The sequence below is a fragment of the Trichosurus vulpecula genome, chromosome 4 (assembly GCF_011100635.1).
Source record: "Trichosurus vulpecula isolate mTriVul1 chromosome 4, mTriVul1.pri, whole genome shotgun sequence".
In the NCBI taxonomy this organism is placed as follows: Eukaryota; Metazoa; Chordata; class Mammalia; order Diprotodontia; family Phalangeridae; genus Trichosurus; species Trichosurus vulpecula.
In genome coordinates, this window is record NC_050576.1 from 49,313,628 (window position 1) to 49,326,066 (window position 12,439).

The following is a 12,439-nucleotide window of genomic DNA, read 5'->3' on the forward strand; positions in this document are numbered from 1 at the left end:
GGGAGGAAGTATGTGAAGCAAAGTAAAGTCCATGAAAATGACCACGTTGAAAATCTTCTCGTGTGGAGGTTAATTCAGCACCACGTAAAGCAACAATAAATAAAGGGGGGTGGGGAGGGGAACAGAAATTCAAAGAGACATCTTTTAATTCTCTTTATAAAATAACCCAATCTATCACACTAATAAGTTAATCGATTGAAGGCAGGCTTTCTCATTGATGCATAGTATAAACTGTGCATTGAAAATGTCATGCACTGGTGAATCCCTGCCCCATTTACCTGGTCATCATGTGTCCTTAAGCACGTACGTGATCTGTTTGATTAGGTAATAAATGCTGAGGGCAGAATGAGCACAGAGCATACAAACAGAACCCCACCCCCTAAAATTGGTTGGGAATACTGCATTGAAATGAATAGGAAAATGTTGGTGGAGGCTGCTGCCAGAGTAAGATTAATTAGCTTAATCCATCTTAATATCCTCTTTCTGTCTGCTTTGTGAGCCACCACGACCTTCGTGGCAGGTGGAAGATACTCCGTGGTGGAATTAAAGACTCCCCCCACCCTACTCTGTTCTCTAATGGGAGATGGAATTGTCAGAATGCTCACACCGATCCCACTTGCAGCCATTAACTGGAGTGGAACCGAAATTGGTCTGCTGAGGCTGGATTCATTAGTCACCGAGAAATACAGATTGGAGCCTCTAATCTGAGGTACAAATGAATCCTCTGTCACAAAGTGGGAACTAGATCCATTTGCATAGCGTAAGTCGGCTTCTGATTTGTAACTGAAGAAGTTTCATTCGTCTTATCCGAACCACAGAAGCTCATGTGGGATGTTCTGAAAGTGACACTGGTCAGGGCTGAAGGTTGTGTTCAGATTTCTCATGCTGCCACAGAGTGTGCTCCTGACGTGCTATTATTAATTTCAGGTATAGCTTATTTATTACCATGTCTATGCCTCTAGTGGAAACAAGATGATCAGCAAAATAATATTCCTGAGATACTCTCCCTGCCAAAGGAAAAATGGCTACTTTTCCCAATGAGGCATGTGTCCTGGGCAACATACCAATTATTACATTTCATACATTAAACTTTTACCTTAAAGGTGAACTGCAAATTAAAGAATGAAGAATTCTAACCACTTCAGCAGTTATTTCTTGGCCCCCATTAGCCAGGCTAAAAAGGGACATTCAGAACATTAATACCTAAAAACAGACCCTCCCACCACTTTTTCTTTTAAAGCTCTCAGGTCCAGCAAAGTCTAATCCTATCTGGCTGGTTGCCATTCTTACTGGAGACCATGCCAAAAAATACCGGTGAAGTCATGGACATTGAGTAACCTTTATTCCACTAAAGTATCACAGAAGCGAGAGAACAAAGTGTTTAAACATGGGTATGTGCATGCACGGTGCATGGTACTTGGAACTTTGATTGGCCACTATTGTGTTTCCTAGGAGGATGTACAAAAGCTAGGGGATCCCCTGCCCCCTAACAAAAAGGAACTTCAAGAACCCATGAGACAAAATGAAAACCCACTGACTGCCCCACTCAGATCCGTTCTCTTGCGTGTGATAGAGCTGTCCTCTTCCCTAACCACGGGCATAACAATTGGCTGGAGTAAGCAAATAGTCTATTCCTGCCCCTCTCCGCCTGGCAAGAAGTACCATGAAACAGACACTAATGGAAGTGTCACAATATTCGTATTTCATCTGCAGTTTACCCAACTCCTACACAAGCTATCTTTGGAATTAACCCTTAAAAATCTCGAGACCAAAGCTGTTTCATTTAAAAGCATCCCACAGAAATAGGAAAGCAGTGACATTTTCATGCACATACAATCATGACCACACAGTCTTTGATATGATAAACTGCCAAGAGGAGATCACAGCTGTTTGATTGCCAGCTGTTGTTTGATCCACAGGGATACCATTGGGAAACAAAGGGATTGTATTATTACTTTCCAATTCAGAAGGTTTTTATTAATATTCTTGTACTTTTGGATAAATAGAAATGTTGCAAAAGAAAAGAAAAGGGTTATTTGCTTATTCTGAGAGTATTATACCTGTGTAAAAGCCAACATTTGTATAGTTGATAGGGGGCACAATACATAATTATCAAAGACTGAAATACATTGTATCATGCAGCAGGATGATAAAGCGTGGCAGGTAGCTGACGCAGGGAGAAAGCAGGGTGACAGCAGAGGAGAGATACCTTAAGGTAAGCCCTGCATGTCTTCTCTCGTTTTTGGAGCTTTTTAGTAAGAGAAAAGAAAATCAGAGGTTAGATGAACATCTCTAGAAAGCTGCCCCCAAAATACATATGTAGGTATTTTTTTTAAACCCTCAAGTTAATCTCAAATTGTATGGTGATTTTGCAATCCTATCTGGTTTCACTGAGTATGAGACCATCTACCGTTATTGGTCTTCATTTAGTGGGAAGGGGCATTAAAGGTCAAATCCAACCCCCTCAAAACTGAGGCAGAGGGAGATGTCAAGGTCACACAGGTGGTAGGTGGCAGTGACAAGATCTGAACATGATTCTTCTGACTCCCAAACTAGATTCTTCCACCTTTATCGCTTTGGGTAATGAGGTTGTGCAGTCAACAGAGTGCTGGGACTGGAATCAAATGCGACCGCAGACACTAACCAGCTGTGTGATCCAGGTCAAATCACGTAACCTATTTGCCTCAGTTTCCTCATCTGTAAAAAGAGGCTAATAATAGCTCCCAAGGCTGTTGTGAAATTCAAATGACATCATAATTAGAAAATGCTTAACACAGTACCTGGCACATAATAAGGGCCATATAAATGTTAGCTATTATGACTCTTGTTATCATTTGCATTTTCCTTTCTAGGACACTAAATGAAGAGGTATAAAATTCTGGCACAGAATTCACACCAAAAGAAAGAAATGTGCAATCTTCAATGCCTTATAAATTTTAGGGAGCATCATATTCCCACCCAGGATTTGTATCCTTTTCTCTACACTAATTCTACCAAAGGGGACAAAGACATGTACTAAACCAATTATCTTCAGATCAAAATAAAATAAAATGAAATAAAACTCATCTGATGCAATTAAAATAAGGAGTGGATAACTGAAAATTTAAGTTCCACTCCCAAAGGTTGCCCTTATAAACATTAATTCAATGATTACTAGTAAGATATAAAAAAATCACAATTTTTTATAGTCTCCTTAGGAGGCCAGAACAGATATAAATGACAACAACTGTCTGAAAAGTCTGCCAGTTTAATGCCTACATGACGCATTTTGATGTGAGGAATCTAGTCTTTGAAGACTGTCAGCAACAGAGGTCTCCCATGACCTAACTGACATTATTTACATAATATTGCTGTCCTGTTGTCCTGCCTTTAATCATAATTCTTTCTTGGGAACTGAAGCAAATAAGAATTAAAGAGGGGACGGAGAAGAGGAAGAGCATTCAGCAGCAAACTGCTGGGAGAAGGAGAAGTCGCCATAGGAAACGCCTAATTAAAAATGACAAGACCTCTTCTCCATACCTTGTTATAACTCCGCCCAGCCGAATCCTTCTCACTGGGTTTGAGTTCCTGCAGCTGCGCGTCTAGAATGTCCACCAATTGTTCCATCAGTCTCACAGATGAGCTCACATCCCCAGCAAACACAGGTCCTTTGGTGTGTTTAGCCAGCTCATTGGCGAGACTAGCAGCATTCTCTCCACTTCGGATCTGAAATGACAATTTATATTATCTCAGCAGGAGCCCGTGTTCCGCTCACGGCTTCCAAGTTGACTCCCAGCATACCTTTGCAGTGGCAAAACACCCGTTTGCACACACATCAAAATCTGCAACTAATTGAGACCAATAAAGTTTTTCTTTATCTGGGAAGATGAAAGGTTCTTAGATCCTTGACACACAAAAGAAATTTCTTAACAAGCATTAAAAAAAAAACAAACTGAAATCAGATTGGAAATTTGGGGCTGAGGCTCCCATTTCATCTGACTTCTGGGTTTGCTTGGTTTTTTCCCCTTGCTATTATCAGAAGCACAGAAATCTTCTGGTTCATACTAGTGTTGTAGGCATTTAAAAGTCAAACTGAAGTGGTCTGGGGCACATGACGATTATCTAGCTTTCATTACTTCACAAAGGTTGATTGGGGAGGAAGAAAAAAAAAACAAAAGGTGATAGTGCAATATGCTATAAAAGGGATTTTGCTTAGAATGCCATCTTAAAAGACATTTTATTTGTTCTATCATCATCTGCCAACCAAACATCTGTTTAGGTTCTGGAAATTCAGTTGCACATTTAAACCTATTTGATTTATTAGGCCTATGTAGAATTCATCTTCTGAACATTAAATCAAAACAAAACAAACCCGACCCAGAACATGCTAAACATGAATGAAATTAAGCAAGCATGTATGCATTAAAAAGCTTAACTTAGTAAAGAATATACCCCAAAACACATGCAGGCTTAACTTTCAATAAATGGTTCACAGACAAAAACTATGCATAATTCTTCTACTTTTAAACTGAACAAAGAGCAATAAAGATGGTTTCAACATACTAAGCTGAATTATTTATGTTCGAAGTTAAAGCCTTTAATCACCAGTGTGTATCATATTAAAAGATTCCAACCAACCTTCTGAGCCAGCTGATTTACCCAGTGTGAGGTACAGTTGCTAAGATCGGGGCCCTTAGGGTTCCATGTGCCGGTGGAAACCACGCAGAGATACGAGGCAGTTCCTACAACAGATGTAGAAAACAACAGTGAAATTGAAACCATTTTTCTGCATGCATTCAGGAAATCAGCTCTGCCGTTCCCGCTCTGTGTGTTAAATTTTGAATAAATGCTAATGGAGGCAGTTGACAATAACTGACGAAAACGTTGGGAATAACGCAGATTACAAACAGTAAATATAAAGTCGGCGTAGAAATATCAGCCGCTTACAGCAAACAAACCAAAAGCCCTTCGTTTTCTTGGAATTTCTCCAAAGTGGGGCTTGTAATGAGAAAGGCAGCTGTAAGCAATCTTTACTACAGTCCTTGGGCAAAAACCTCAAGTATAACCTGGGTCCTCAAGGATTCGAGGCATTCATGGCCTGCACTCAAAAGCCTTTTACAGATTAAAATCTAAATGTGCCTGTAGACATTGCATTATCAAACTTTACAAATATGGCGCTTGGAACTGGTCCTCCCAAAATGGGGGCATTCCATGATGCTTTGAGCACCTACTGAGGACTCTGTGTGCATATGTATATATAATGCACACACACGCACACATATACATGAATATTTTTATACATATATATGTATATATTTCACAGGAAATACCTCTTGTTCCCTTGGGACAAGGCCGTTCTACCATCATTCCTCTTTGTGTCTGAGGCCACCAAATCCCCCTGGCTTCTAAAGCTTCGCAGAATCTTTCTGGCGGGGGAAAAATACTTGTTACAGGAGGAATTTTGGTTGTAGAAACTGCTGGAGGTGGTTTAGTCCCTTTGCTTCCTTCTTTTGTTCCACCAGCTAAAGTTGTGCTCATGGGGCCTTTCTGTGAAGGAGTACTTGTGGTTGATACTGTGGTTTTGGACAGCTCAGCTGAAGAAGTTACTGTCACTGCTGTGGTAGGCACTATGGAAAAAAGATGAGTGTGTTAATCCCGATTTTTCAAAAGTTCACAAGAATCACTGAGAACTCTAGTCAAAGATAAAAAAAAACAATTTAATTCAATTATTCTCTAATATGGATTACAGAGGGAGCACCTGTGTGCATGTTATACAGAATGAGAAGGCATAGGGGGTAGATGGCTTAAGAGATGTGCTATGGACAGGTGTTTCCATATTGGTAGGGTTTTTAGATCCACCAAAGCCTTGAATTGTTTTAAAATAATTTTTACATGCATCTGACTTGGGCATACCTGTTTTTGTTGTTTTGTGGATTCTACAACTGCACCAGCTTTGGAACGCTCAAATTAAGTTTCTAGTCTTAGGGAACTGAGTAGGGTATCAAGAGGTGAAATGACTTGCCCTTGGCCGTACAGCTTGAAGGCAGTCAAAGGCAACCTGGCCCCAAAGATTTTCCTTTATCTATTATATTACACTCCTGTTTTTAGGCTTTTAAAATTAATATGCTCCACAGCACCTTTGTAGGATTTACTTCTTAGTCAAATATGTACGATGATTTTAGGGCCAACTTTTTATAATTTCCTGCTAACACAGGCTGAGGTTTGTGCTTCTAAAGCCCAGGAGGAATTATCATCATATATGACAAAGATGAAAAAAGTCATGATTAACCAAATTCCATTTCGCCTAGAAAGAGTGGATAATGGAGTAATTTAAGCTCCTGTTAGGTAAACAATCAAATATGATGTATCCACAAAATCTGAGCCCTACATAACTAGGGCATTAAAAAAAACCCTTAAGTCACCCAGGTCTACACCTTGCAGGAAAACAATTACTGTAGCTAGATCTTCCCACCCAGCAGTCATTCTTGCTTGAGAGAATTCCAACACGCTTGATTAGATGCAAACAGAAGAAAAGTCTAGTAAGCCTGTACTGTTTCTATACATCACCATCATCTGAAGCTTTCACATTCTTAGTTTTGACAAAATAGGTATGAAGGAACAACTAATTCCAGGCAGAGGCTAGTATATAATTTATTCTACTATGTCAAGATAATATTATCTTGAATCTGAAATCTGCACACAAATATTACTGAGTCTTTTAAAAAGTTTAAAGGGAAACTTAATAGCATAAAATATCTGAAACATAAAAGCATTTAATGTTTTATTTTCCCAAATTAAAAAGTTATAACCTGCATATGACTGGAATAGCAGGTACAGTGAAGAAAAGCTATTTTTAGTCCTACAAGACTAATTTCAAACTGTCAGAAATAGCTAGATATGAAACACTGAAAAGCTAAAAATTCACCAGTGCATTCTTTTTGTCATCACTGGGGAAATAGGAATGTTCTTGGTTCTCAAATTCTTCTACAAAAATACTGAAAAAAAGAGTTCTAGCAATTAAGTTTGTTTTCTTTTTTTATTATTAAACTGAGAAAAAGATCATTTTTCCAGCCACATTTATTATTTTATTAAAATAAAATCCTGCTCAAGAAAATCATGTTATGGAAAATTACATGTGTTAAAAAAAATCCAAAAGTCCAAACTGGAAGATTAAAATTACCCAGAATTAAATTGATTTAATTCAGCTGATTTCAATTAATTAATTTAATTAAGATATTTAAATTAATAAAATAATGTGAGCACAGGCTTGATTATATCAAGAAAGTTATCAGGAGCGTACAATGAATTTATCAGGAAAAAAAAATCTCTCTGTGCACCTGTTTGGGGAGATCTTAGGTAGCAAGCCTCATTTTTCACTAACAGTAAGTGCATACTGTTGCTTCCGCTTTTCTTCTCCATCTCAAAACAGAAACTTCTTGAGCATGTGTTTTATTTCCAGGGCATAATTTATTGACTGTTTGAGTGCTGCCTCCATATTTGAGTCAAACTTCATGCCTAGCCAGCTGCTTCAAGAACCGATTCAAACCTGTCTGTCTTCCTCTGTAAGCACTTGCCTGACATCTTGTGAAACCTCTGTAATTTTCTTTTGATTACAATGCAGTCAGGCTTTCAGTGCTTTCTCAATTAACATTTGTCAAAAACATCACAATCTTTGCAGAAGTGTCAAGTAACTGCTGCTCATCCAGGGCGCCGGTGCAGGGAGGAGAGAAGGGGATGGAGAAGGGGAGAGAAAGTGGTAAATGGTTCTTCCCGTCATGCTCCCCCATTTCCCGTGACGCACTCTCCTTATCAGGACATCAGGGAATGACGGAAATGCTTCATAAGAATATTCGCATTAGCATGCCTATGTGGCCCTGCAGCAAGATGAATGGACTACAGTCCAAGAGGTTTGAGTTTGAATCCTGCCCTGACACTTGACAGCCATTACTAGACCTCTCTAAGCATCAATTTCTCCATCAGTAAAATGGGGATAACAGCACATACCTCACAATAAGAAGGTATATGTATAAAGAACTGTGTAAACCCAAAAGTAATGTAGAAATATTAACTATAATTTAATTATCAAACTCTCATTTTTTTATAGCTCTTCCATTGCTCCTGTAATCCTTATTTTTTTTTAAAGTATCAATAAAGGGACTGGTGCCAACCACCAGAAATTGAAAGGGAGTGGCTGTGGGACCCTGGGCAAAGCCCTCAGCTGTCCAGTACTCAAGGCAACTTCTCAAGCACATTATGTTGCACCGACTATGGACCTGAATTGGTAGAAAGTACTCCCTCATCTAAGTTTTCCCTCTAGGAAAGAAATCCCAGAACCGGTCCCTGAACCTATCACAATTGGGCATCATTTCAGGAAACCCGAAAGAGGTGAACTATGGCTATTTTTCTGTCTATTTTCTCCCTGTGACTCCATATCATAAAATCATTTGGCCTGTTTCTACTTTTAATATTAATTCTTCTATTAAGAAAAAAGACATTTAAGGACACTATATAATGTATTACTTAAAAAAAAATCACTTAAATATTTATAATTTCTACGATGGTAACATGAAGACAAGCTATTTAGTGGAAGAATAAACTCATTCTGAATCAACTTTCCAGGCAATGAAGAGTCTACTCCCCGCCGATCCCCACCACACAACTTGTTATAGCACATGAAAGTGAACAGGGTAGAAAGCTATTGTATCTAATTTTTTTAAAATATGTAAGGTTAGAATTTTTAGGTTTGCAAAGTACTTTCCATGTTAACTCATTCTACCTCAACAACCCTGTGAGGGAGGAGCTGTTATTATCCTTGTTTTACAGACCAGAAAACTAAGGCTGAAAGAGGCTAAATGGCTGGCTTAGGCTGGCCCACTGCTATTAAGTTTCTAAGGGAGGATCTGAACTCAGGACCTTATGATTCCACATCCAACACTAAACTATGCACAATATCAAAAAAAAAAAAAAAGCTCAGGTAGACAGGATTACTTTTTCTCTCGCTTTGACACTGGGCAAATACTTTTTCCAAGATTCTTTTAAAGGGGTCTGCATAAAGCATGCCTAATTAGAAGCTTATTCCTCACACTTGCTGTATTTAAACCATGCTTACTGTGGCTGTTAAGGCTTCTTTCAACATTTAAACATGGGTAAATAGCTGTAGGAGACAGAGTTTCAGGCCAGAATTTATCACTTAAAAGTTTCATAAGGACAACACATTTGATATCTGGTGACAATAAATGGGAGATATGGTAAAATTCCTCAATACAGCATAAGGACCATTCAGAAAACATGAAGACCTGCCCTTCCTCTTGCAATAAAATCATAGTATAGTTGAATTTAAAAGCTTGCAAGGAGCCTTGGAAATCACCCAGTCCAATGGCTCCCTTCATCCACAGAGCTGAAGAAGCTCATTTCCAAACCTGTGAAGAAGCATATTATACATGAAGCATACTTAGGAATACTGCCAACTTAGTCAAGCTTCCAGACAGGGGGCGGGTGGGGGGGCGGGTTACGGACAGTTTGGCTTTTTGACTCCCTCCTAGCAGTATTGGAGAAGAGAGGGCGAAACTGGTTAAGCAAATGCACCCATTTAACGGGGACCCTAGCAGTTACGTATTCACTATCATCTGTAAGTTGGGATAGATTTAGTATGGTAGTTGTAACTGAGATACTGGTATTTGCCATCAATTTTTTCTTAAGGAACTGAATTGGATAGATACTTTTTTTTTCATTATAGCACTAGTCTCAAATTTTCTCTTCTCTAGCTCTCTGAACTTACCTAGTGTTGAGAGAATGAACTTTGGCTGGGCATCTTTTCCGTACTTCATAAAGTTAAAATGAGTGTTCGTTAAATTATCCTTTCTTCATTATGTTTAAAAAAAAATCACTGATCACATTTGGTTGAGCACTTAATGGCTGAACAAGAATGACTCAAGAAATGGACATTTGTGCTATTTAGATCCTAATTCTTTAAAAAATAAAATACACCTAACTTTTAATAAAAATGTCTTCTTATTTTTCCTCACATGGTTGAAGTATCTAACTTCTTAACTGGTATAAAATAAATACCTGGAATAGTGCTTTTTTTCGTTTTTTATCTGAGAAAAATAGGGAAATTCAAAACCAGACAAAATGCGATTTCCCTCCCCCCACCCTGCTGCCCCGTCCATGTGTCTGCAGTACAAATGTGGTGACCTGATTGAGTAAATCCACAGTAATTTGGATTAAAAAGGAAAAAAAAAAGGGAAATGAGGGTTTTATTGTTATTTGTTTTTGTAAACCCATTCTAGAGCTATTTTGTGAGATAGAAAACAGGACAAGGCTGGATAAATGGAGTAGAAAAACTGCTAACATACATAATAGGAATAACAGCCTAATAGGAAAACATACAGACGACAGGTTCAAAAACTCAAAAGGGGAGAACATGGAATAGATAAATGCCCCATATCTAAATGCATGGACAATACACTTTTGTTATTACGAATAGGGGTGGAGAATACCTTAAAATAAATGGAGGAAAAGTCTTTTAAGTGGTAAGCTGGCATTTTGCAAAAGGGTCCCTATTAAAAGTTTAAAAGGAGTGAACTGTTTTTCAGTATCCTTTTAGCCAGGGTTACTGCGAGCAAGACTAGGCAGCAGATCCAACACAGATGACTTCTGAGTGAATTGCACTTAAGGCAGCCAGCTTCAGCTGCAGAGGGAGAGCACAGACCTAATTCCTCCCATCACAGTTTTATCTGCTGCTTTGATCAAACTGCTGTTCAGGTTCGCTGTGGCTGACTCCCAAGTTCCAAGTTGGAGTGGTTGTACAAAATGGCGATCCCAAAGACCATGGAGCCTGAATCTATCCCAGAATAAATGGCAGGGAGTGACAAGGAAGCTGAGGAGTCTTAGCGACAGATAAATGGGACAAACAGGGTCAACGGTGGGATTTATGTGACATGCATATTAAAAAAAATCTTGGCATCATTAAGGATCAAATAATAAAACTAGTAAGTAAACAGTCTCCTTTGGAAAGGTTTAAGAATCGGATGGGATATTTTATGTTAAATTCTACAACTAGGCCATGGTATTTATTTCCCTCTCAAAGTCACTTCTAGAATTAATGTTTTACAAAGAAAGGGAAAAAGTGGGGATACCATTAACTGCCGTAGTTGTCCAAGCAGTAGAGATGGGACCTGGCTATTTTGTAATTCTACAAATCACCTCTGAAGCGCCAGGACAAGATGACAGGGTTTGTGTGTTTGTTTTGGTTTTTTCCCCACTATATGTGAAGGAGTAATCCTTGAGGAGAGAAAACTTTGATTTTTTTCATCTTTGTACACCCAGTGTTCAGTACAGCACTGGGCACATAGTAGGTGATTAATAAGTGCTTATTCAATGAAAGAATGAATGAATGTTGAAATGTAACATTATGTATACCTTAAAACAAAGATGGGAGAAGGCGAGAACTGAAGGATTTCCAAATGAAGATGCAAATATAAACCATCCAACTGCCTCAAAGCACTCAGAAACTCACTCTGACTTTGCTCTCCTGTCTACCCTGACCCAGAAAAGTTACAGTATCTTACAACCATCATAGAGGCAATGGCCTTTCTTCTGAGCTGTTGGAGGCTCCTTAAAACAAATGCTTGTTATCAGAGACTTCTCCATCTCTAACAAGGACATCATGCTTTTTTTTTTTAAGTTGACTTAACAGATATTTCTAATCAGGTTTATTTCCAAGCTCTGTAAGCATGTGCTGTCCACCTATTCTAAATAGCAACAGATTTTCCAAGCTGGAAGAAACCCAGAGATTCATTTCCTTCAAAGATACAACTTTCAACAGCTGACAGAATGATAAAGGCATAAATAAGGGACAGGGTCGCTGTAAGGTCAAATTCTAACTATGTTCCCCTGGTGGTTTTTGACAAACTTCTAAATGAGAATTGCTTTATGTTAGCAAAAGAAAAACACCACCACCACCACCACCACCAACAAAACATCAATACCATACAACTAGGGTCAAGGATACAACCCAAATTTCTGGTCTAAGGAGCAAAATATATTATTAACTTAAGAGAATGATTCAGACACACTGTCACCGTGGCCTTTCTACCCAGGAGGAAGATTTAAGTGTTGAAACATTCAGCAGCGGGATGTTATTGGTGCAGCTTGGAGCTGACAAAGTCAAGACAGACACAGATTAGAGATAGAGAGCCCAGAGAACAAGTCAATACATCATTACTGTCCCTGTTACAAGAAATGACACAGACTCCGGGTTCTCTGTCATGACCCTAAATTAGAAATTCAACCAGAAATGACTACGTCTTTTCCTTTTAAGGTCCTGATCCCATAACACTGTCCAGAATTTGAAAGGAAATTTTCTTATGACAGCTCTTTAAAAAAAAATTTTTATTGGGAAACATAAAAAAATTCTCCATCTTAACTATAAATAACTTTAAATAATTCCTGTTTCCAG

The 12,439-nt window shown here is 38.6% G+C and overlaps 1 protein-coding gene across 10 annotated transcripts in view; it reads right to left on the bottom strand.

Moving 5' to 3' along the window:
• The window catches only part of ADGRL2 (adhesion G protein-coupled receptor L2), a 228,451-nt gene that overhangs the window by 42,038 nt on the left and 173,974 nt on the right, over positions 1-12,439 (bottom strand). For 6 of the 10 annotated variants that reach the window (XM_036757032.1, XM_036757025.1, XM_036757023.1 and 3 more), the window contains 4 exons: positions 5,310-5,606; positions 4,618-4,721; positions 3,520-3,705; positions 2,210-2,248 (listed from right to left, as the gene is read on the bottom strand). In XM_036757032.1, the coding sequence (XP_036612927.1) occupies positions 2,210-2,248; positions 3,520-3,705; positions 4,618-4,721; positions 5,310-5,606 (626 nt within the window). The remainder of the gene's footprint in view (positions 1-2,209; positions 2,249-3,519; positions 3,706-4,617; positions 4,722-5,309; positions 5,607-12,439) is intronic. The other 4 variants (XM_036757027.1, XM_036757026.1, XM_036757031.1 and 1 more) reach the window with 2 other exon arrangements.